This window comes from Acomys russatus, chromosome 3 (assembly GCF_903995435.1).
Source record: "Acomys russatus chromosome 3, mAcoRus1.1, whole genome shotgun sequence".
Classification (NCBI taxonomy): domain Eukaryota; kingdom Metazoa; phylum Chordata; class Mammalia; order Rodentia; family Muridae; genus Acomys; species Acomys russatus.
The window spans coordinates 75,697,090-75,722,475 of NC_067139.1; the positions used below are offsets into that span (position 1 = coordinate 75,697,090).

The 25,386-nt window shown below is 43.6% G+C and overlaps 1 protein-coding gene across 1 annotated transcript; it reads left to right on the forward strand.

The window, feature by feature from the left end:
* Window positions 1-3,842: 3,842 nt before the first annotated feature.
* Window positions 3,843-24,250, forward strand: Psmc6 (proteasome 26S subunit, ATPase 6). Its single transcript, XM_051142930.1, has 14 exons — window positions 3,843-3,983; window positions 4,820-4,899; window positions 4,987-5,026; window positions 5,551-5,603; window positions 7,924-7,991; window positions 8,201-8,315; window positions 10,797-10,884; window positions 13,807-13,868; window positions 13,951-14,074; window positions 14,701-14,762; window positions 17,724-17,844; window positions 17,965-18,045; window positions 21,841-21,912; window positions 24,062-24,250. Exons 1-14 carry the CDS (start codon window positions 3,857-3,859, stop codon window positions 24,178-24,180), a joined length of 1,212 nt encoding a protein of 403 aa, XP_050998887.1. The 5' UTR covers window positions 3,843-3,856; the 3' UTR covers window positions 24,181-24,250.
* Window positions 24,251-25,386: the final 1,136 nt, after the last annotated feature.

Here is a 25,386-nt window from a genome sequence, read left to right on the forward strand (position 1 = left end):
TTTTTTTATGCTTTTTATTTAGTTTCATTTTATGTGAATTGATCAGATGACTTGGACTTACAGACAATTGTGAGCTGCCATGTGGGTGCTGGGAATTGAACCCAGGTCCTTTAGAAGAGCAGACAGTGCTCTTAACCACTGAGCCATCTCTCCAACCCTGCTTATGTATTTTTTTAACCTCAGAGAATAAACTTGTCCTCTATGGGATGTTTTGTCTGCGTGTATATCTATCATTGCACCACTTGGATGCCTGGAACTGCATTGGGTGTGCTGGGGCTGTGGCGATGGTTGTGAGTCACCATGTGGGGGCTGGTAGTGAACCCAGGTCCTCTGGAAGAGTAGCCAGTGCTTTGAACTGCTGACCTGTCTTTCCAGCTCCTGCATGAACATATTTCTGTTGAACTATACCAAGTTGGAGTGCCTCTTGCACTCTGTCATGTGTTTTCTTCTTCTTGCTGTCAGAGTTGACATCTGTTGGTCTGAGCCTACTCATCTGACCGGAATAGGTATGCCTGGGTGTGAGGAAGGACGGGTCCGTCTGGGTGTGAGAAAGGATGGGTGCCCCTGGGTGTGAGGAAGGACGGGTGTGAGGAAGGACGGGTGTGAGGAAGGACGACTCCTGCCTACGTTATCTTTGTTTATCATCTACTTCAAGACCCAAATTCAGAAAAAAAAAAAAAAATAACAAAACACTTACATAATACCCACACCATTTTCTTGAAATAAATTTGGAGGCATTAATTCACATAACTCTATATGTATTTTTAAAGTGTATTCATATACATTTAGGGTATCAGGGGGTAAATCCAGCTGCATGGTAGATAAATGTTCTACCAACATTATACTCCCAACATGGGAATCACAATTTAAAAGAACACAGCTATCATGTGCCCCATGTTGGGTTACCATCGTTAGTTATGTTGTCTATTTAATACTCATGAAAACCTATTAAAATATGTATGGTTGCCGGGCGTCGTGGCACATGCCTATAATCCCAGGACTCGGGAGGCAGAGGCAGGAGGATCGCTGTGAGTTCAAGGCCAGCCTGGTCTACAAAGTGGGTCCAGGACAGCAAAGGCTACACAGGGAAACCCTGTCTCAAAAAAAAAAAAGTATGGTTATGCTGATTTCACAAAGATACCAAGATATCACCATCCCTCTACCTCAGAGGTCGGATAGTCCTGGGAGACCTCAAAGTTCCTACCTCTGTCACTGCAGAAACCTGACCTTGTGTTTCACTTTTCTAGTCCACCCTACTTCCAGTCCTGGAGTGAGACGAGCTCTTCCCCTCCTCAGAATCACACACTTGCTGTTTGATCTGTCCAGAAGGTTCTCCAGTTGGTTGCACAGTGGGCCACCTTCTGATCTCAGATGTGTTCAAAATGCATTCTCCTCTGCATCCCATAATATCGTATTTGTTTCCATTGTAGCATTTGTTACACTTAAATCTTTTCCGTGGTTTATTATTGTTTGTTGGCATAGTGTTCCTGTGGACTGTGCACAGCTCACCCTGGCTCATTGAAATGCTGATTCCCTTACCCCACTCTCTGGTTTCAATCACATTGCACTGTGCTGTTCCTTCTAAGCATCTCCTGTCTGGAGTTTATGTAAACGTGTCACCATTTGTTCTCTGTGTTGCCAATAAAAGCCAACTAGCCAATGCTGAGCAAGACAGAGAATAGAGTGGGACATCCTGGCCGAGCGAGGGGAGGAGAGAGAAGGAAGAACAGGATGGAGCCATGAGGAGACCGGGAAACGTCAGGAGCAACGGACTAGGCCTAGGAGACGATTTAGAAGCAGGTATAATGTGGGAAATCTGAATGGGCGGAACTGTACTTGCATGGAGGTTTAGGATGGAGTGGTTATTGCACAGCATTGTGCTATCGGCTGATGAAATAGGCCCCAGTCTCTCTGGGTGGTTATTTGAGTACAAAGCTGGCTAAGGAGTAACCGCTGATTTCACTAAAATAATAATTTGATATTGAATATTAATGATCATCCAACAGTTGTTTGTGCCTCTGTGCATGTGGGCCCTCATGCCGCCTTTAGGAGGGTTCTATGAATCCAGTTCTGGCCACCTGGCTTCCATGACAAGCACCTTTGCCCAGTGAGCCATCTCTCTGGCCCCTATTCACATAATTTTTAATCTCCTTATTAGATTATAAACAGGTCAGTACTTTATTGAGTAACAGGAATTTGCCTACTTCTTGCACATGCAGTTGATATCAAAAGGTTGCATTTGGGCCTGGAAAGTGGCTGAGAGCTGCCAGCTCTTTCTAAGGACTGTGTGTGTGTGTATTCATTTATTTTTAGGGTGCTGGGGTTAAACTCAAGCCCTTCTCTATACTTTACCAATGCTATACACCCAGTCTATGAGTCATAATTTAAGAAAACACAGCCACTGAATCTGGATAGACAACTCAGAGGGTAATTGTACTTGTTGCTCTTTTTTTTTCCTCCCCCATTTCTTAACATGTATACAATTCTCTACTCAGGCCAGAAGAGGGCACCAGATCACATTATAGATGGTTGTGAACCACCTTGTGGTTGCTGGGAATGCTGGGAATTGAACTCAGGACCTCTGGAGGAGCAGCCAGTGCTCTTAACCCTCTTAACCTCTGAGCCATCTCCCCAAGCCTTGTACTTGTTGCTCTTGGCAGAGGATCTGGGTCCCGTTTCCAGTACCCACATAGTGGTTCACAACTACCTCTAACTCTAGTCTCAGGGCCTTATGTGGCTTCTTGTGGGCTCCTGTGGCACCAGGCGCACACGTGGCGCACATACATACATGTAGGCAAGACATTCATATGCATACTGTACAACAAATAGCAATAAAAAAATCACAGCCTTTGTAACTGCAGAGCCAGGAGATCCGACGCCCTCTACTGGCCTCTGTGGGCACTTGCATTCCTGTGCCATACACTCGCACAGACGCACATGCATGCACTTGCATTCCTGTGCCATACACTCGCACAGACGCACATGCATGCACTTGCATTCCTGTGCCATACACTCGCACAGACGCACATGCATGCACTTGCATTCCTGTGCCATACACTCGCACAGACGCACATGCATGCACTTGCATTCCTGTGCCATACACTCACACAGACGCACATGCATGCACGTAAATAAAAATAAATTACTTTGGAAAGAAAAAGACTGTGTCTGGACATGCAACTCAGTTGGGAGAGCGCTTGCCTAGCATTCAGGGAACCCTGGATTCGATTTCCACATGGTATATATTGAATGTGCGATGCACGCCTGTAATTCCACTAGGAAGCAGGGAAGCCGGGGAACCAAAGTTCAATCCCTCAGCGGGGCGTGGTGGCGCACGTCTTTAGTCCCAGCACTCTGGAGGCAGAGGCAGGCGGATCGCTGTGAGTTCGAGGCCAGCCTGGTCTACAAAGTGAGTCCAGGACAGCCAAGGCTAACACAGAGAGACCTTGTCTGGAAAAACCAAAAAAAACAAACAAACAAAATCAAGCGCTCAGGTACGTTGGGAGTTGTGGTGAGTGGGAAGCCAGCCTGGACTCAAAAAAAAAAAAATCTTGTCATTTCCTCTTCCTTTTGAGTTTATTGTGGAGCCTTTGTCAGGTCTAAGAAAGCAGGGACTTGATATTGAGGCCAGTCCATAGCTGCGTCCTGCATTGCCCACTGTGGCCTGCAGGGGACAGTGTGGCCGGAGTCCTCCTTCAGCATCTCCCAGGCTTCCTGCCGCTCTAAGTGACTCAGGAGGCCGACTCGGGCTCCGGGAGCGCGAGGCGGGCCGACCGGAAGGGGCGGGACCACGCACGGCCCCGCCCCCAGGCCGCCTCTGCGCCCTCGCCCCGCCCCCTCCCCCGCCCGGGCTGCCATGGCCATTCCCGGCATCCCCTATGAGCGACGGCTTCTCATCATGGCGGACCCTAGAGATAAGGCGCTTCAGGACTACCGCAAGAAGCTGCTGGAGCACAAGGAGATTGACGGCCGTCTTAAGGAGCGTGAGTGAGCCTCTCCGCACTCTCTCGCGCCTGGACCTGCCTCGCTCTCCCTGACAGAGCGGAGGCTTCGCCTGAGCCCGACGGCGGAGCGCCCGGCCGGGGGAGGCCCGAGTGCAGGGGAAGAGGCGCTTTGTCATCCCTGCCGGAGCTGGGGTGCAGCCCCGCCGCGGACAGGGCCCGCTCCCCGTCCGGCGGCAGAGAGAGCCCCCGCGGGTCTGAGGCGGCGCCGGAGGGGAGGGCTAGGGCAGTGACGCACAGGTGGGCTGGGGACACAGAGCCAGCGAGGCAGGGACCCGGGCGGCACGGGGCACGGGGGCCCCTTGGTGGCTGCAGTGACCTTCCTCGCCTTTCCCTCGGGCGCCCCGAGCCTTTGCGTTTTTTTTTTTTTTTTTTGGTTTTTTGAGACAGGGTTTCTCTGTGTAGCCTTGGCCATCCTGGACGCGTAGTTTAGCTGAATTGCGTTGGTTGACTTTATTTAGTGTTGGCAACCAGCGAGCAGGCCGGGCGATCTACTGTAGCTGTGAAAGGTCCGAGTCACGGATCATCATTTAGTTTTGTAGCAGATCCTTAGGGTGGCGGGGTGTCGCTGTCTGTTAAGAATGTAACTTTGAAAAATGCCTGCACAAGTGTGTATTTCGTACCAAGAAAATGGAAATAGTGCTATTTTCTCTGTTACATTTCTTTTTAAAACATGTCTCCTATTAGTCATTACAAACTACAGACCCTTTCTGTGGTTTGATACAGTGGACATGCAACCTACATAAAATGCAAGAGGCGTAAGTAAAACTTTTAACGCCAGTTACTGTTTAATTTAAAATGCTGAAATTTTATTTCAGTAAGGGAACAATTGAAAGAACTTACCAAGCAGTATGAAAAGTCTGAAAATGATCTAAAGGCACTACAAAGCGTTGGGCAGGTAGGTGGTAAAGTTTGAAAGTAATTTGCCCCCTCCCCTTTTTTAAAATCTGTTGGCAAAAGGTAACACAACTTTTTTCTTTCTTAGATTGTGGGTGAAGTGCTTAAACAGTTAACAGAAGAAAAATGTAAGTGGATTAAGCCCCAGTTCCTTCCCAACTTTTAAAATGCCTATTTTATTTTGATTTTTGAGACCAGGTACCACTATGTAGCTCTGGATGCAGCTCGAGTGTAGAGCAGGCTGGCCTGGCACTCATGAGAGATCTACCTGCTTTTGCTTTCCAGCGCCAGGATTTAAGGCGTGTGCCATGATGGAAGGCTGTTTTAGTTATTATATTTATTTGTGTGTTCATGCGTGGGCATTTTCTACACCACACATGTGGGGATCAAAGGACAACTCGTGGGGGTTGGTTTTCTCCTTCCGCCATGGCATAGGGCCCAGCGATTGGCCTTAGTTAGGCCGATGGGCTTGGTTATACGTGCCTTTATTTGATGAGCTATTGGGATAGCCCTGAAGTGCCTATTAGGTGACACTTGTGCGAGGAGTTGGTATTTTTACGTAAGCTAAATTATTGGAGGTCGGAGATAAAATTATGCTCACCGAAGATAAAGATATATTTTTTTTTTCTAACTTGTTCTTTTATTCTTCTAGTCATTGTTAAAGCAACAAATGGACCAAGATATGTCGTGGGTTGTCGTCGGCAGGTAATGCTTTTTGTAATGGAGAAAAGCACTTAAGTTACTGAATTCTTGAGGCAGGCAGGTCAGGCATTGTGCCCATAATTCCCAAGAGTTTGGTCAGACACAGCAAATGATTTGCAAAGCCTGGATTCCAGTCATAGACTTAGCTGCTGGAATTTCTTCTTCCCTACTCTTTCATGTTGTGTTAGTCAGGTATTTGTTTTTAGAAATCAAATCGTTTTAGATCTTTAAAAAAAAGTACTTTAGTATGATGCCTTTCTTTCTTATTTATTTATTTTAAACAAACATTTATTTATTATGTATATAGTGTTCTGCCTGCCTGTAGGCATGCTGGCCAGAAGAGGGCACCAGATTTCTCTGTAGATGGTTGTGAGCCACCATGTGATTTCTGGGAATTGAACTCAGGACCTTTGGAAGAGCAGGCAGCGCTCTTAACCTCTGAGCCGTCTCTCCAGCCCAGTATGATGTCTTTCTTGAAGAGGGTGAAAAAGTGTTAGGCTATCAGTTTCCTGCGTTTTACATTTAAACATTCAAAAATGTTACAGTAGCTAATTTTATAGGAAGTCATTTAGACCAGAATGGGCAAACTGAAGTACCCTTGAATTTCATTTTGCAGACAGTAGAAAATGTCAGCAAGTAGCGCCTGTAATCTACATGCCCCGTCTATGCTTTAGGAAGTGTCGTAAGTGTTCGCTGAGGGACATTTCTGAGTGCTTATCATACTGAGTTTAAGCTTTCATTGTCAGTTTTATTTTATGCAACTGGGTCTTGCTTTGTACCTCATAGTGGCCTTAAACTAACAACACTGGTGCTTCAGCCTCCCGAGTGCCAACACAACAGGTACACACCATTGTGCCGAGTCCAGGCTTTAAAACATGGATACAGCATGAGTCTAGAATAGTGTTTAACATTGAGACTAAATCTAATCTTAGGATTTGAGCATATAACTATATTTTTCTAATCAAATATTACAAGCCTAGGAGCTGGGGAGGTGGCTCAGCAGTTAAAAGCACGGACTGCTTTCCCAAAGAACCTGGGGTTGATTTCTAGTACCCACAAAGAGGCTCACAACCATCTGTAACTCCATCCTAAGGGATCTGGTATCTTCTTCTGGTCTCTACAGGCACTAGGCATGTACATGGGAACACAGCATACATGCAAACAAAACACCCATATAAATAAAATAAAGGAAAATTTAGAAAGTATTATAGGCCTAGGGTTGGGGACGTAGCTCAGGAGCAGAAGACATGACAAGCATGTGGGAGGCCTGGGTTCAATCTCTAGTAATAGAAATGTATCTTTGTTAGGTCCTAGTCAGCTTTTGCATCCCTTTCAAGGCCCTGTGCGTGCCAAGTTTTGGCATTCCTAAGATAGTGTATTGAAATAGCTCCCTATTGCTTTGTCTCTTCAAATACTTTGTTTATAAAGGTTATTTTTTAATACTTAAATCATTAAATTTAGTGTTTTGCCTATTTTCACTTTGCGTTGTATGTGTGTGTGTGTGTGCGCGCGTGTGCACGCTATAAAAGTGGTACGTGCATGTGACTGTGTGATGCACCAATGGGAAGGCCAAAGCAGGACATCGCTCCATGTGTTGCTGCTTGAGACAGGGTCTCATGGAGAAGTCTTGGCTAGACTCGCTGGCCAGTGATCTTGGGATCTGTCTATTCCCACCTACCAGTGCTGACTAACGGGCACCAGTAGCCATGCCTGGCTTTTGACAGAAGTGAGAAGTGTTCACTAAGGAATTTTTCCCCCTGTAAATGTTCTGGCACTAGTTCCAAAAATAAGTTTTTACTATAGATTTTGAGTCAGAATAATGAATAACATTTTATTAAGTAATGAGCCTTTGGAATAAAATTTCAAAGTCCATCCCTTCTTCAAAATCATGGCCATTTCAATGGATAAAGATGTTTGGCACCAAGCCTAACTCTGAATTTGATTTCAGGAGTACATGGCAATGGTAAGAGAGAACCAGCTCCAGAAAGTTGTCCTCTGACTGCACACCTGTACTGTTGTGTGCATACCCACGCGTGCATGCAAAAAAGCTTAAAAATCTAAAAAGATAATTATTACCTCAGGCTTTATTTATCTTACTTCATTGTGTGGTGGTACAAAGGACACCCTTTAAGGGTCACAGAGAAATAACTTTTAGGTTACTGTTTACATTAGCCCTTCTGTTGACAGGGAGTTTACAATGTGATATTTATGTCTTTTATGATATATAAAAATGTGTATTTAGATTCTGAACATTAAGCTCTTGTTAAAGTAGCATTTTCCTTTTTAAATGTTTGTGTTAACATCTTTTACTTTATAAATCCAGCTTGATAAAAGTAAGCTGAAGCCAGGAACCAGAGTTGCTTTGGATATGACCACACTAACCATCATGAGGTGGGTTTCTTACTGTTTAGCTTAGATTTCATGTTCACAGAGGGAAAGTTTTCTAATACATGATTTGTAGAGTTATCAAAGATTTTACTCCTTCTTACACTTATTTATTTCTTATTGTTTTTAGAAGGTTTGTATATGTGCTTGCATAATCTGCAAGCTGAGAGGAAATAAATCTTTTGCAAGAAAAGTACCTGGTCTTTTCATCCTAGGTATTTGCCGAGAGAGGTGGACCCATTGGTCTACAACATGTCTCATGAGGACCCTGGAAACGTTTCTTACTCTGAGATTGGAGGGCTGTCAGAACAGATTCGGGAGTTAAGAGAGGTAGGCGCTGATGTCTTTGATCTCAGACTACTGCACTATTGCTATTAGGCTGTAAAGAGAGAATCAGGGTGTAAAATTACAGGGTTTTTTGTTTTGTTTCTGTTTCTTGCTTTTGGGTGTTTTGTTTGTTTGTTTGTTTTGGCTTAAAAGTGCTCTTGGTATATGTGTGAAACAGGAATTACTGGCGCTTGTTATTTTGTAGATGTTTGGTGTTAGGAAAATCCCTTTTTTGTGGCAGAAAAGAAGATGGCTGAGGAACACGAGGAAAAATTGATGTAGTCTACTGCCCTTCCATTTACAGTCTCAACTGTCTTCAGTGTCTTTAGGTCAGAGCATGTTGGGCAACATGCTGTGTGGTTCTCCTATAAACCTAGTGATGGCAACATCTCAGAACAATAGAAACTGTTGTTACCTTGTCCTTAAATGTTTTCAATTTTTAAAAACTAGTTGCTGTTTGGGAAAATACTGCCTATAGAAGTGACTTAAAGTTTTAAGCTTTTAAATGGTGAATCAGATTAGGATTGCCTCCTGACCCAGGAGGTTGCGCCATCTTACTGACTTGTTTTTCTGGGGCAAGCCTAGGTATTTAGAAATGAGTGGGAAGAGCTGGGAGTAGTTCTTGGATGAGCACTGCATAGTGTTCACGGTTCTTAAATCTCAGCATCAAACCTTTTGAAGCCGTTATTAAAGTATAGACTCCTTAGGCTGATAAGGTGGCTTAGCCAGGAAAAGTGCTTGCCACACAAGCCTGGAAAGCTGAGTGTGATCCCTGGACACGGCTAAAGCAGGAAAGGACCACTGAGTCCATAAAGTTGTCTTCTGATACCCACACGTGTGCTGTGTAACGTGTGCCTCCCCCATCACACATAAGTGCGTGAGCGTTTGCGCATGCATGGGGCACACAGCACATAGGGACACACACTCGTGCACAAAATTATAACACATTGAAATCCTGTGAAGGAAACAGGTGTGTGAGTGGCTTGGCGATTGGGGTGGGCAGTATGTGAGGAAGCCGGGCCTGGTTATGAAATGAAAGCATACACTGATGCTCAAGTGAGGGAGAGCAACAGCAGGCAAAGAAATGTCTTCATGAGACCTGCATCCCGTCTGCCAAGGAGCAGGGTTCACTCAAACACACTTCTTGTCCTCAGATATTTTAGAATGGTGGGCTTTTGCTTTCTTCCACTTGAGCTTGACCTAATCATGCTTTGTGGCATAGCTGTCACGTAAACACTATCTCAGGTAGTTGTACTGTAAATAACTTAGCTAGCCAGGTCCCCTTCCTCTCCTTCCTCTTCTTCCTCTTCTTCCTCCTATTCCTCCTACTTTTCTCTCTTCCTATAGCTCAGGCCTTAAGTTCACTGCGTATCTGAACTTCTGATCCTGCTGCGCCACCTCCCTGGTGCTGCAGGTTGTAGGCGCTCACTACTACACGCGTGTGCAGCGCTGGAGATAGAGCCAGGGCCTCAGCCTGGTAGGCGAGCACTCACTGAGAATGTGTCTAACCCTTCTAGTTTCCTTTCTCAGAATTAAAGAGTAGAAAATAGAAAGAAGTAGTTTTTGTTTAAGGCTATGACACAGTACTAACAGAGGAAATTTTATATCTTTTTCCCCACCAAGAAGGGGTTTCTTTGTGTAACAGAGCCCTGGCTGTCCTGGGCTCTTTGTAGACCAGGCTGGAACTCACAGCGATCTGCCTGCCTCTGCCTGGGATCAAATGCGTGCACCACCACGCCTGGCTAGACTATTAATTTTTTTTGAGGTGAAATATACACCTGATAAATGCACAGATTTTAAGTATGCGGTTGTAATACATTAAAAAAATATTTATTTATTACATACACAGTATTCTGCCTCCATATACACCTGTACATCAGAAGAAGATACTAGATCTCATTATAGATGGTTGTGAGCCACCATGTGGTTGCTAAGAATTGAACTCAGGACCTCTGGAGGAGCAGTCAGTGCTCTTAACCACTGAGCCATCTCTCCAGCCCCTGTAATACATTTTTACAAAGTTTAGTCGTGTGTGTGTGTGTGTGTGTGTGTGTGTGTGTGTGTGTGTGTGTGTTTGTGTGTGCACAAATATATAGCTTGCTAAAAACAACTACTAACTTTTAATTTTTAGATTTAAGAGATCTCCATCTAAAATAAAACCAATAATATTTAAATTGTTTTGTGCAGCATGGAAATATAGTTTTCTCATAGATCATAACATGGTATTAGGCTTTAAATATTTTAAAATATATTAAGGGGCTGGAGAGATGGCTCAGAGGTTAAGAGCACTGACTGCTCTTCCAAACGTCCTGAGTTCAATTCCCAGCGCCCACATGGTGGCTCACAGCCATCTGTAATTAGATCTGATGCCCTCTTCTGGCGGGCAGACTGGATGTTGTATACATAATAAAGAAATAAATATGTTAAATACATATATATATACATTATTTTTACTATTTAAGAAACATGCAATTTCTCTTCCAGGTAATAGAATTACCTCTTACAAATCCAGAATTATTCCAGCGTGTAGGAATAATACCTCCAAAAGGGTGTTTGCTGTATGGACCACCAGGTTGGTATCAAATTATCTCTATCCCTTTAGTAAAGGAGTAGATGGAGGAATTAAAAAGTAGAAAGATAGGAATTTAGTGTAGGCAATTCCAGTCTCCACTCTATTGAGAGCAAGACTGAGGTAAGGGTTGAAAGTGCTGGTCCCTGTGGCATGTGGAGCCCCTCTGCCTTGCTCCAGGCCATGTACGTCTGTAGGCCGTACTCTTTAAATTGCAGTTCATAGAAATGGGTGTCCAAGATACTTTGATGGAGCTTCAAGGTCAGAACTACTGTTGTCAAACTAATATATTATTTAGCTCTTTCCTTGTGTTGACATCTACGATGGTACAAAGGCATTGTGGGTAATGTTGCTCAGTGGTGGGGTGGCATCAACGATGCCAATGGTCACTGTTGTTGATTACCACACACTTGCAGTGTCAGCAAAAATGCCAGTTTCACTTGGTGAAAGGGCAAATAGGGCTAATTTTATTAAAATTTCATTCTTAAGGATGTTTTGTGTGATGAAATGGGAAAAATACATAAAGTACATTTGTAGGATTACATGCTAACAAATACAGTGTATTTAGGAAAAGTATTCATTTAGTTATAGGGTGCAATTGGAGCGAGAGGCTTTACATGGAATGGAGTTTACTTGAAAGGACAGTTGACTGCTTGTTACTGGTGATGAGCTGGTTGGTTATTCAGAGTAGCAATTGATTAGCCTACATTTTTCCCTAGAATGAGTAAAGTAAGTGGTACAAATTGTTGGTAGTCGTAAGATAGGAGATACCAGGTGAAATTAAAATATTTAAAAACAGTTTATTTTTGTGAAGATGTGTGTCTTGGTCACGGTTTCTGTTGCTGTGGTAAAACACATTACCATAAACAACTCAGAGAAGAAAGGGTGTCTTTCAGCTTATCTTAGGTCCCATTGCCGAGGGAAGTCAAGGAAGGAACTCAGACAGAGCAGGAACCTGGAGCCAGCAGCTGATGCAGGGGCTGTGGAGGCTGCTGCTTACTGGCTGCTCCTCATGGCTGACTTAACCCGCTTTCTTTCTTGACATTCCGCCCCCCCCCCCAATCAGTCACTAGTTAGGAAACCGTGTGGCTTGCCCATGGGCTGCTGGGGCATTTTCTCAGTTGAGGCTCCCTGTTCTCAAATGATTCTAGCTTGTGTCAGGTTGACATTAAACTAGCCACTCCAGTGGGTGTTTTGCCTACGTGTATATTTATGCAGCACAAGCCTTCCTAGTGCCCATAGCGGCTGTCAGAGTGTGTAAGATGCCCTAAAGTAGAGTTACAGACGGTCATGAGGCGTCTAAGGGCTGCGCCGTCTCTCCATGTCCACTAGACACGGCGAACTTGACAACTTTAAGGATTTTTCTAATGAGATAGCGATATTAGTAGATGATTTTGAACATTACATAATGGAAAATGTCAGTATTTGAGGAATTGGCATTAATCACAGAACTCAGCAGTTAAGAGCACTAGCTCCTCTTCCAGGGCTCATGAGTTCAAGTGTAAGCATGCACATGGCGGCTGACAGCCATGCATAACTATGGCACAGGGGTCCAGCACCCTCTTCTGGTGTGCAGATGTGCTTGCAGACAAAACACCTGTATACATAAAATACACAAATAAATTAAAAGAAAGATCTATTCAGTGTGCATTGCTCATTGTAAGAATAACTTTTACTTATTTCTAAAGTTCTGTATTCACTAAGCTTAAAATTACAAGATGAGATACTGTTTTGCACCTATCAGAATGGCTGTTATCAAGAAAGGAGTGAGTGGAATTAACATCAGGTGTTGGCAAAGATGGCGAAAGGAGAGTGTGCATTGCCGATGGGAATGTAAATTGATGTAGTATTTTAGAAAACAGGATGGGGAACTTCAGAAAAACTAAAAATACAAGTACCATGCACCCTAGCAAGTGCGCGCATGCGTGCGAGAGAGAGAGAGAGAGAGAGAGAGTGAGTACAGGGCAGCTAAAATCAGTGCGTTGAGACACTTGCACCCCATATGTTCACTGTAGTGCTGTTCACAGTTGCCAAGACAAGAAAAGCTTAACATCCATCAGCTCATGAGAGATAAAGAAAACACGGTCTGTGTACATGGTAGAGTGTGGTTCAGTCTTCAAAAAGAGGTGTCTTGTGTAGTTTGTGTCAACATGGATGAATGTTGAAGTGAAACTCAGTGAAGTGAGCAGGCACAGAAAGACACATAAGTACCACACGGTCTCACCAGTGTGGAGCAGTTTTGAAAGTTGAACTTACAGAGAATGGTTTGTTTTAAGAGGGGTTGAAGGAAGAGGAATGGGTGGAATTCACAGAAAATTAAAAAAAAAAAGCTATTGTTATTAGGTAATTCCAAACCTATAAAAAGACTGGACTTTGTTTTTACCACAAAGTAATAAACGTGTGAGTTGATAGATACGTTAATTAGCTTCCTGTACTCACTCTACATGTTTACAGCTCCTTATCAGTTAAAATCAGAAGGGATGTTTCCAAGTTAAAGTTTTAATATTGCAGGTAAATTACTTTAGAATTTTAAATGGAAATTCTATTTAAAATTTAGCTTCAGCTTTAGAAAATTCACTACCAATAGGATTATGTTGTTCTTTTATGTGTGTGTGAGTATCTGTGTGTGTGAGTGCCGTATGTGGTGGGGCCATGAGGCCAGAAGAGCAGCGAGCATTCTTAACCCTGAGCCGTTGCCCCAGCTCCAAGTCTTGTTGTCGGAAGGCTTTTAAAAATGTTGCGTGGTGGTGCATGCCTTTAATCCCAGCACTCGGGAGGCAGAGGCAGGCGGATCGCTGTGAGTTCGAGGCCAGCCTGGTCTACAAAGTGAGTCCAGGATGGCCAAGGCTACACAGAGAAACCCTGTCTCGAAAAACCAAAAAAAAAAAAGGTTGTGCTTTTAACCCAGCTTGTGTCACACTCTAGGCACGGGGAAAACACTCTTGGCACGAGCTGTTGCCAGCCAGCTGGACTGCAACTTCCTGAAGGTACGAAGAAATTCTTTTATGGTGCTTTAGATGACATTTATTTGAATTGGCTAACTTATATTGCTGTTTTTCTTTTAACCAGGTTGTATCTAGTTCTATTGTAGACAAGTACATTGGTGAAAGCGCTCGTTTGATTAGAGAAATGTTTAACTATGCCAGGGACCACCAGCCGTGCATCATTTTCATGGATGAAATAGATGCTATTGGTAAGAATGGCACCTTTTACATTTTAATTCAAATGTTTTCTGTGTTAGAAGAAGTTGTTTAGAAACTGAAAGACCCTCCTGCCTGAGCAGCAGGTGTGACTTGTATGCAGTAGGTAGCACAGTGAGTGGCATCTCAGAGAGCCTCCTGCCTGAGCTGCAGGTGTGACTTGTATACAGTAGGTAGCACAGTGAGTGGCATCTCAGAGAGCCTCCTGCCTGAGCTGCAGGTGTGACTTGTATACAGTAGGTAGCACAGTGAGTGGCATCTCAGAGAGCCTCCTGCCTGAGCAGCAGGTGTGACTTGTATACAGTAGGTAGCACAGTGAGTGGCATCTCAGAGAGCCTCCTGCCTGAGCAGCAGGTGTGACTTGTATACAGTAGGTAGCACAGTGAGTGGCACTCTCAGGGGGCCTCCTGCCTGATGGCACTTTCCAGAGGCTAGAGCGCATGACCTGGAGCATTAACAAAACCAAAAGTACTCCAAAATCATTTCTAACTTAGTGTAGTTCTTACTATTTAATTTTTACTTTGCATTTTAAACCTCAGCTACTATTGCATTCTGTTTTATTAAACGATGAGCACAGAACAAAAGAATAATGTATGTATTTCTAAATTTATTACTTTAGGTGGGCGTCGGTTTTCTGAGGGTACATCAGCTGACAGAGAGATTCAGAGAACTTTAATGGAGGTAATATTTGGTAAAGAGGATTTATAAAGAAATGCTTATTAATGAAAAACTGAACATATTTGAATGTGAAAGTATATATAGCTGTTTAGATGAAGAATTCAACATGAAATTTGAAATGTTGCCGGAAATGAACACGTCCTGTGTTCCTAGTAAGAAAAATTACTAGTGTGTAGTTTGGGAAGCTGGCTCAGTGGGTAAGAATGACTGCCTTGCACGTATGCTGGCCTGAGATAAAGTCCCCCAGCACTCATGTGAAACACTCACTTGGTAGCTGTACACCTGTAACGCCAGCATGATGAGAGCGCTAGAGACAGGAGAGCTGCGTAGACGTGCTTACTGCCAGGGCAGCTTCAGGTTCAGCGGGAGACTCCATTTCCAGGGAATGAGGCAGAGAGAGAGGCAGAGCAGCACAGCAGAGTCCTCCATGTGGCCTCCAAAGGACCCCACATACACACTGCATCTGCACACATACACAGAGAGGGAAGAACAGGAGACACGTGCACACTACATCTGCACACATACACAGAGAGGGAAGAACAGGAGACACGTGCACACTACATCTGCACACATACACAGAGAGGGAAGAACAGGGAAAGGTTGGTCTGCATCCCAAGTGGATCGGAAGAAGCAGCTGTGCTGTTTGGTATTGGGGTGTTTCTATAAAAATCATGTAATGTACATTTCAGGATTGCAAGGAAATATAATGTTTTCACCGTAAAGAAATGATGAGTGAGGAAATATGTTTGATCTGATTTAAGTGTAGTGCATGTGTGCATGTATTAACATATGGTACCATCTCAATGTGTAGTTTAAATGTTCGCATATAAAGAGGAGACATGAAGAGAAAATGGATACTAACAAATAGTTCTATACATTGGGTAGTGGTGGCGCACACCTTTAATCCCAGCCCTTAGGAGGCAGAGGCACACAGATAGATGTGAGTTCGAGTCCAGCCTGGTCTACAAAGCGAGTCCAGGACAGCCAAGGCTGCCCAAAGAAACCCTGTCTTGGAAAAAAAATTACTTTTTAAAATTGTACTAGTCTATAGTTTTTTTAATGTACAAATTATATCATTTATTAAGCATATAACTGTGCTAGTTTGGGAAAGGTAGGCGTAACGGATGTAGTGAGATTGTCAGCAATAAAGGAGTTGCATGCTTATGGCTGCTCTGAGAGCATTCTTTGATCTTTATTGCTAAGACTGTGGCAGCTAAACAGAGTTTTAAAAAATTATTTTTTCTTTCTTTTTGGTTTTTCAAGGCAGAGTTTCTCTGGATAGCTGCCCTGGCTTGCTTTCCTGGGGAAAATTCCTGGGGCTGGAAAGATGGCTCAGTGGCTAAGAGCACTGTCTGCTCTTCCGAAGGACCCAGGTTCAATTCCCAGCACCCACATGGCAGCTTACAACTGTCCGTAACTCCAGTTCCAAGGATCTGACGCCCTTATACTGATGCACATAAAATTAAAAAAGAAAAGTTTTCGAGTTTCCAAATAGTCATCTCGCAGTAACTCCTCATAGCTCACCAGTTGGTGTGGGAATTACTGCCTCACTTGTTCTTGGGCAGGTGATCACAGCTGCTGTGAGGTCATGGCAGTGTGGCCCCAGTCTCCCACTCTTCTCCCTGCCCCGTCTTTCATGGCGGAGTCTGACCCCGCTGGGGTAGCCTGGCAGTGAAGTGAAGAAGGCACATAAAGCAAATGGAAACCAGGTAGCACAGGTTATTGATTTTAATTCTTTTCTGGTCTTTCAAGACAAGGTTTCACTGTGTAGCCTTGGCTATCCTAGACTTGCTTCGTATGCTAGACCAGGCAGGCCTCGAACTCAGCGAACCGCCTGTTTCTGCTTCACTAGTGCTGGGATTAAAGGCATGTGCCACTACATCCAGCTGATTTTAATTATTTTTATTGTAGTATTTGAAAGTCACTTTTTGCAAATTATACACACCTACCCAGAAGGTGAGCAGTTTTGTTTTGTATCTTTAGATAGCTGTCTTCTGTGTGGCCCTGAGTAGCTTGGAGCTTCTATGTAGACCAATCTGACCATGCGCTTAGAAACTTAAAATATAAAGTCTTGGGGCTGGAGAGATAGCTCAGCAGTTAAGAGCACTGGCTGCTCTTCTGGGGGGCCTGGGTTTAATTCCCAGCACCCACATTGCAGCTTATACCTGTTTGTAACTCCTTCCAGGGCATGTGATAACCTTGCAAAGACACACATGCAGGCAAAACACCAATGAACATTAAAAAGAAAGGCTGGGTGTGGTGGTGCACGTCTTTAATCCCAGCATTCAGGAGGCAGAGGTAGGCCGAGCTCTTAAATCTAGGCTAGCCTGGTCTACAAAGAGTTTCAGGACAGAAGAACCCTACCTTGAAAACAAAACAAAGCCAGGCAGTGGTAGCACACGCACATCTTTAACTCCAGCACTTGGGAGACAGAGGCAGGTGGATCTCTATGAGTTCTAGGCCAACCTGGTCTACAGAGTGAGTTCCAGGACAGCCAAGGCTACACAGAAAAACCCTATCTCGAAAAACCAAACCAAATAAAGAAACAAAACAGAGGTCTTAGAAGCTTTAAATTGGGTGCCTGGGGTTACAGTGCCATTGGTAGAGCTCTTGGTTGGTGTGCATGGAGCTCTGGGTTCAGCTCTACATCAGCCAGCTTAGATGGGCTGTGGCTGTAACCCAGCACTCTGCAGAGAGTCTCAGGAAACCAGCGGCTCAAGCTTTCCCTAGCTACATAGTACATTTGCTGCTGGCTTAGGGTACATGAGAGCCTGTCGCAAAACAAAAACAAAACTGTTAGGGTATTTTGGAGCAGCACAATGATTAGTGTATTTATAGAATTGAATAGTTGATAATGTCATTAACTAGCAGACATCTCTTAGCTTGGTATCTTTTATTTTACTATTTGATTCATTTTGCGTGCATGCACAAATTTGGTAAATCTGTCTCTAATCCTTTATTTAGTTACTAAATCAAATGGATGGATTTGATACTCTGCATAGAGTTAAAATGATCATGGCTACAAACAGACCAGATACATTGGATCCTGCTTTGCTGCGTCCAGGAAGATTAGATAGAAAAATACGTGAGTTACTTTCTTTGTCCGCTCTGTGTTTCTCTGTACTAATTTTTATTTCTTACCCAACCTCCTTCCACCATATTAAACTGACAGCTGGAATACAAAATAATTTTTTGTTATTTTCAGATATTGATTTACCAAATGAACAAGCAAGATTAGATATATTGAAAATCCACGCAGGCCCTATTACAAAGCATGGTGAAATAGGTAAGAAAGAGTGTTTTATTTATATATATGCCTGGTAAATAAAGTATAGCACTATGGGACATTACCCTTGGCTTGCTGAACCTAGGTTTTCATTTAATAAATATGGTGGTTTTAATTGAGTAAATACTTGCTGAGCATATAGTGAGTGCTTGGAGGTAGAAGTCCTAAAGACGATAGAGCAGTGAATGAAACAGTCTCTGGCCATTAGAAATTTTTCATTATTGTCAGGAAAAACAGATGAAGTAAGTGACATATATTGCATATCAGAATGTTATAAATGGTGTGCAGAAAAGTAAAGTAGAAGACAGGAGACGGGAAGTGTCAGGAACAGCATGAGCAATGTATAGATTTTGAAGTGGGGAAATGAATAGTACAGTGAGGGCTTTATAGAAAAAGCTCTCTGTATGTTACGTATATACATACGACTTTACATGTGTGGCTGTGGGTGGGCATGTACACCTGACTGCAGAAGACACGGTTGTCAGGTGTTGGGTCCCTTGGGGCTGGAGCCACAGGTAGTTGGAGACGTCGGCCCCTGCAAGGGCCGTGTGTGCTCTTGGCTGTTACGCCAGCGCTCCAGTCCCCTGCTTCATGGATGAGAGAACTAGCCATGGGTCCTGGGGACAGCCCTGAGTAGACGGTGCCTAGCACCTTCCAGGAGCAAGAACTAGACACGGGCTGGGGACAGCCCTGAGCAGACGGTGCCTAGCACCTTCCAGGAGCAAGAACTAGACACGGGCTGGGGACAGCCCTGAGCAGACGGTGCCTAGCACCTTCCAGGAGCAAGAAGAGGCCAGGGCTCTGGAGACTGAGTGCTTAGTAGCAGAAGTCTTAGGAGTGGTGGTGACATACTGTGGAGGCTGTGGGGTAGGAGCTTTGACATTTAGTTTTTCTTTTAGACTTAATAATGATGCTAACCTCAAGGATTATTTTATTATTTTTAAAGGTTGTGTAGCTGCTAAAGTATTGTGTTTAAAAGTGACCCCTCATTTCCTCACCTCTGCAGTTATCAACTGGTACATGTTTAAGTTAATCTGAAAGTTGGATTTCGTTTTCCGCTTTCAGTATTCTTGGCCAGTTTTGTTTCATCTGTAATGTCTGCTGCCTGCTCCATGTTTAAAAAGCAAATACACTTTAACCTAGGAATACTTCACCTCACTTAGGGTTGTTTTGGCAGCTGATGGGACAAATGGAGAGACACAAAGAAAGAAACTAGAGGTTTGACCGGGAGGTTATTTCAGAAAAAGGATGGTGGTGATGTAAGGGTGGCCCTCCCAGATTTGTTAAGCTTTAATTAAAGGCCCTTAAAATAGTGAGACTTGGAAGTCAAACGAGATGGCACAGGCCTGTGAGGCCCACACGTGGAAAGTGGAGACAGGAGGATTACAAGTTCCAGATCATCCTTAGCTATATAGTGTTTCCGAGACCAGCCATGGCTCCATGAGACCGTACACCAGTCAGTTACTTCATCCGGGAACCACGTGCTGAGAGTCTGCGTGTGCTGTATGAACGTGAGATGTCCGGGCAGAACGGTGTACACGATGCAGGCTGTGCCGGGAGAGTCAGGTTTGGCGGCTAGTGGGGTGGTTCAGTGGTAAGATGCTTGCCTGGACCCAGCAACCTGAGCCTCATCCCAGCCCCGAATGGTGGGAAGAGAAGCAGCTGCTGCAGCTTCTTCTGTGGCCGCCACATGTATCCTTGGCATGCACACTCACAGACACACATGCATCCTTGGCATGCACACTCACACTAACAGACACACATGACAAGTGAATAAGCAAATAAAAATATCAGAGGGAAAAAACAGCAGCTGTGCTGTCCTATATGATAATTTAAGACCTCTTTTTCTTTATGAAGTCCTTGCAATAAATAGAGTGGGCCTCCAGGTCTGAGTATGTGCAGGTCCTGTGATTCTGGATTGCTGGCAGTGTCAGCTTTCCTAAACCTTTTTCATTGTGATTACGAGAGGCATTGGGTTCGGGGGATTCCTCTTCTTTAATAGTTGTTTTATTGTTTGTGTCCTCCCGTCCTTGTTTATGTACGCTCCGTGCATGCCAGTGCTCTTGGAGGTCAGAAGACGGGATCGGAGCTCCAGGAACTGGAGCAACAGAGGGTTGTGAGCTGCCCTATGGGTGCTGGGGAACTGAACTCAGGTCCTCTGCAAGAGCAGTCAGTGCTCTCAGCCACGTCTCCAGCCGTGAGATGCTTTTTTCTTTTTCTTTTTTGAATGGAGTTCTGCGAAGGAAAGGATAACTGGAGCTTTAGCTGAGTGTGAATTGGAGATGAATGTTTGGCAGAGCTTCTGTTTCCTCCCCTCCTCCTTCCTTCCTCTCCTAGGACAGGGTTTCGTGCAGCTGATTTGGCTGAGAATGTGCTGTGCAGTTGAGGGTGACCAGGGCTCCTGACCCTCTTGCCTTTACTTCCCACGGTGTCCCCGTAACTGGCTTGTGCAGTGCTAGTGACCACATTTGGGGCTTGGTGTGTGCTCGGAAGAACTCCTCCTCCTCCGCATCTGCAGCCTAGAGTTTTCATTAAGATGAGCAGGTTTTCCACCCTTTACTAAAATGCTGCTGGGAAAGAGCTACCAGAGAGAGGAGCTGCCAGGGTGTGTTGGGAGGGAGTTGACTGTGAGTGTGCTTTTCACTGACGAGCACCGAGGAAGAGCATGTTGAATATGCTGCTCAGATAAGCTGGGAACCTGTGGAGTCTTCTGAATGCTTTTATCTTCTCAGAGAAATAACATGCAAACTCAGAGTGAAGATGGTAAGTATTGTTACAAATCAGAGGGCAGAGGAAAAAATATAAAACAGTTACATCTGTGGTCTGGAGAAGTGGCTCAGCAGTTAAGAGCCCTGGCTGCTTTTCCAGAGAGAGGTCCTAGGTTCATTTCCCAGCAGCCACATGCAACTCTCGACCAGCTGTGACTGAGTCCGCAGGGATCCCGAACTCTGTTTTGGCCTCAGGGCACTGCATGCACATGGTGTACATACAAAGATGCAGGCAAAACACCCAGATAAATAAAAATATAAGTTTAGCTGGCGCATGCCTTTAATCCCAAGACTCAGGAGTCTGAGAATGTGGCATTCCATGATTTCAAGGCTAGCCTGGTCTACAGAGCGAATTTCAGGACAGCCACACAGAGAAACTCTTCTTGAAAAACCAGGGGTCACAAGAACTCTGGTGCTCCATATTTGACCACCTCCCCTTGGTGGGGAGGCCTGGTGGCACTCAAAGAAAGAATAAGCAGGCTACCAAGATGAGACTTGATAGCCTATGACCATACAGTGGGGGAGGAGGTCCCCCTTGGTCATAGACCTAGGGGAGGAGAATAGGGTGAAAGCGGGAGGGAGGGAGGAACAGGAGGATACAAGTGATGGGATAACAATTGAGTTGTAATCTGAATAAATTAATTAAATTATTTTTAAAAATTACATTCATTAAAGTGAAATAATGAATGGAAATAAACTATTTCCAGAAAAAGAAAAAGAGAGAGAGAAAAAACCCAAAAACAAAAATCAGGGGGCAGGGGGCAGACAATTTTAAATCTTGATGACATTTTCTTTTACTAAAGATTAAAAGATCAATCTCCTTGATTCCAGTTTACTTTGCAGCAGTTTTTAGTTGTTGATATTGTAAAATAATAGTAGCAAGGGTGATGCTGATCAAATTCAAAATGAACTAGTCTACTTAAGTTTTCTGTGTGGGCAGAGATCATCATTGGGTCATCATCATCATCGTCGTCATCATCGTCATCGTCATCATATTGTTGATTTCTGGCTTGCTTTTTCTATACAGATTATGAAGCAATTGTAAAGCTTTCAGATGGTTTCAATGGCGCAGACCTGAGAAATGTTTGTACTGAAGCAGGTGAGAGTACAAAGCCTTTACCATCCATAGCAGTGTTCTAAGTTTGCCTACAAGCGCAGCTGCACCTTGTCAAGATTTCAGTGTTTGGTTTTGTCCTTGAGAGTTGATTTCAAGAAGTAGAAACAGCACAAGGAAGAAAGTGCCACTGTGGTAGTTGACTTTGATTCCTTATAAGGGCCCCTAGGGAAACCTGCAGAATACCTTTGACAATTGAGGGCTAACAGTGAGCGCCCAGAGCATCTGTTTACCAGCATTTCTCCCGCAGTGGACAGAGCTGGCCCATGGGGCGTTACCTGCTAAGCACTTCCTGGTGCCCACGAGCATGGTGTGGGAAACCTGCTTGCAGGACTGTGTGACACACTCTGGCTGGAACTAAAGTGGACCGGTTCTGTGAATTTTTGAAAGATTTAATTTAAAAGTCCTGGAATTTGTTTAAAATGAAAAGTTTAAGCCGGGCATGGTGGCGCACGCCTTTAATCCCAGCACTTGGGAGGCAGAGGCAGGCGGATCTCTGTGAGTTTAAGGCCAGCCTGGTCTACAAAGTGAGTACAGGATGGCCAAGACTACACAGAGAGACCTTATCTCAAAACAACAACAACAACAAAAGTTTAAATACAACTCTAGATTTTGTTTGGTTGTTTGTTTTTTTTCCAGATGTTTATCTGTGTATGTAGCCTTGGCTGTCCGGGACTCCCTTTGTAGGCCAGGCTGGCCTTGAACTCACAGAGATCTGTCTGCCTCTGCCCAATTCTGGATTTTTTGATACTAGTTTTATTTTTGGTAACAAGTGTCTTTGAAACACTACTTAGCTAAAGTCATTAAGTTTTCATTTTCCATTCAGAATATTTAAACCCAAGACATGTCTCCAGTAGCCTTTGTAGTAACTATTTCCAGCTTTATTTAATAAGTCAGCTAACACATGACTTGACGTATCTAGGGTAACTTATCTCATTCCAAAATCTGTATCAGACTACACTGTTACCAAGGATGGCTTTGGTGAAACTGGAGTCAAAAGCAGCACTGCGAGTTTAAAAGCTGATGCTACCAAATTTTGATAGATACTTTGTTCTCTCACACTGAAAAATATTTTTAACTGATTGATGGAAATTGCACATTAATGGGACCCTATATTTTTATACTTGTATATATTGTAAGATACCTAAATCAGATTAAGCTTACCCATCTCCTCAAACGTGTAATCACTTCTTCATAGGATCCTTTCTTCTAGCTTTTTAAAGTATTCAGTGTATAGTGATTGTCCCGCCTCTCCCTCCCTGACAGGTGCTGGGCTTGATGCATGCGGGCTGATGACTGAGGCAGCTGCTGTAGTCTAGGTAGCACTCCACCCACAGCTGTAGCTCCAGCCTTAGGCCTTGCTTAGTTACAGGTAGCCATTGCCAACATTACTGGAAGCTGGATGTTCAGTTACGCTTGCTGGAGATCAAACCCAAGACTTTGCATATGTTAAGCAACACCCACCATAGCCCAGGCGTTTAGTTCTTCTGGGGAGTCATTGCATATGCTACTAAAAAACTTCTTGATAGTTTGGGGTGTTGGTTTTTTTTTTAATACATTTTAAATTTTATTTATTTTTTAAATATTTATTTATGATGTATACAGTGCTCTGCCAGCAGGCCAGAAGAGGGCATCAGATCTCACTATAGATGGCTGTGAGCCACCATGCGGTTGCTGGGAACTGAACTCAGGACCTCTGGAAGAGCAGCCAGTGCTCTTAACCCCTGAGCCACCTCTCCAGCCCCTGGGTGTTTTTAGTTTTATTAAAAACTGACACTGGATACACAGTCCAGATTTAAATATTCAGATAATTGTGTTATCTACTTCATTTAAAAAATAATGCTCACTCTACCTGTGGGAATAAGTAAGCTAGCACTCCTGGCTCAGAAGTAGTAAATCTATATATATGTCTTCACACTTACCCCATAGAGTTAAGAGTATTTAGTTTTCTTTCACCATTTCTTTTGAGATCAGGTTTTGACATGTTGCCCAGGCTGGTCTCAAACTTGCAATCCTCCTGTTTCAGTCTGCTAACTGCTGAGATTATAGGCACGTAGCACTGTTCCCAGCTTGGTTTTCTTATAGACCTGTTTTTCATACACAATAAGCAGAAATTTTGTTTTGTTTTCCACAGGTATGTTTGCAATTCGTGCCGATCATGATTTTGTAGTTCAGGAAGACTTCATGAAGGCAGTCAGAAAAGTGGCGGATTCTAAGAAGCTGGAGTCTAAACTGGACTACAAACCTGTGTAGTTTACTATGAGGCTTCTGGTGGCTGCGTGACAGACATTGGCTTAATGTAAAAATAAAGTCAAGGGAAATTATGTATTGGCGGTGATGTCATTAAAAGCGAATAAACATGTGTGAGCAGCATAACAGCATGTAATTCAGCAATGCCTTTAAAATGGGTGCAGAAGAAAGCGTGTATTTGTCATGTTGCATTTAATGCAGCAGAACCTGCAAAGACATGGCGAAGCATTTCATACTTGCTTTGTGAACATTTTGTACAACGTTCAAAATGGTTTGACATAGTAGAGGAGAGCATTTCTTATGACTTACTTTGTATTTTGTTTTCCTCGTCTTAAAACAAATGGAATAAAATCTGCTTTAGTTGTCCTGTATATACTCTTATCTTCTCTAATAGGGCACTCATTCTAGTCTTTGTGGATCAGGAAGTACATGATTTAAGAGCCTGGACAAAAATTAAGATATGGCTTTGAATTTTTTTAAAAAACATTACTCAAAGAGTCCACAACATTTTCTTGTATACATTGTAGATGTGTGGGTTGTGGGTACATACATGCATTTGTGGCTTCCCAGAGTTGGGCTATTTGATACTGAATTTTAACTCTTTAAAGATTATGACTAGAGAGCCGGGCGTGGTGGCGCACGCCTTTAATCCCAGCACTCGGGAGGCAGAGGCAGGCGGATCGCTGTGAGTTCGAGGCCAGCCTGGTCTACAAAGCGAGTCCAGGATGGCCAAGGCTACACAGAGAAACCCTGTCTCGAAAAACCAAAAAAAAAATATTATGACTAGAAATAATGCTTGTAGTTAATTTGGTTACTTTCTAGATCCAGGAGAAGTCTGTACCTAGACACATAATTTTGCTTATACATGATTTCCAGAGATATATTATATCCTAGGCTCACCAATGGATTCTCTAAATATCTGCGGGTGGTTACCAGGCCGAGAGTGTCTACTCTAGGGACTGTTAATGTCAGAAATGTTCAAAACATGCTACCTGTACACAGGTTTTTAAGTTCATGTGCAATCATAAATTATATAAGGAAATCATCAGTGCCTAAAGATTGAGATTCTAGTTAAAGGATTGTTTAAATAAAGTCCTCAAACTTTGGATTTTTAAATACCAAAGAACCAACCATAAATGTACTGGCTAACTATGTGATTCCTTTTTCCCTTTCTTCCTTTTTGAGTTTTGATTTTTTGAGACAGGGTTT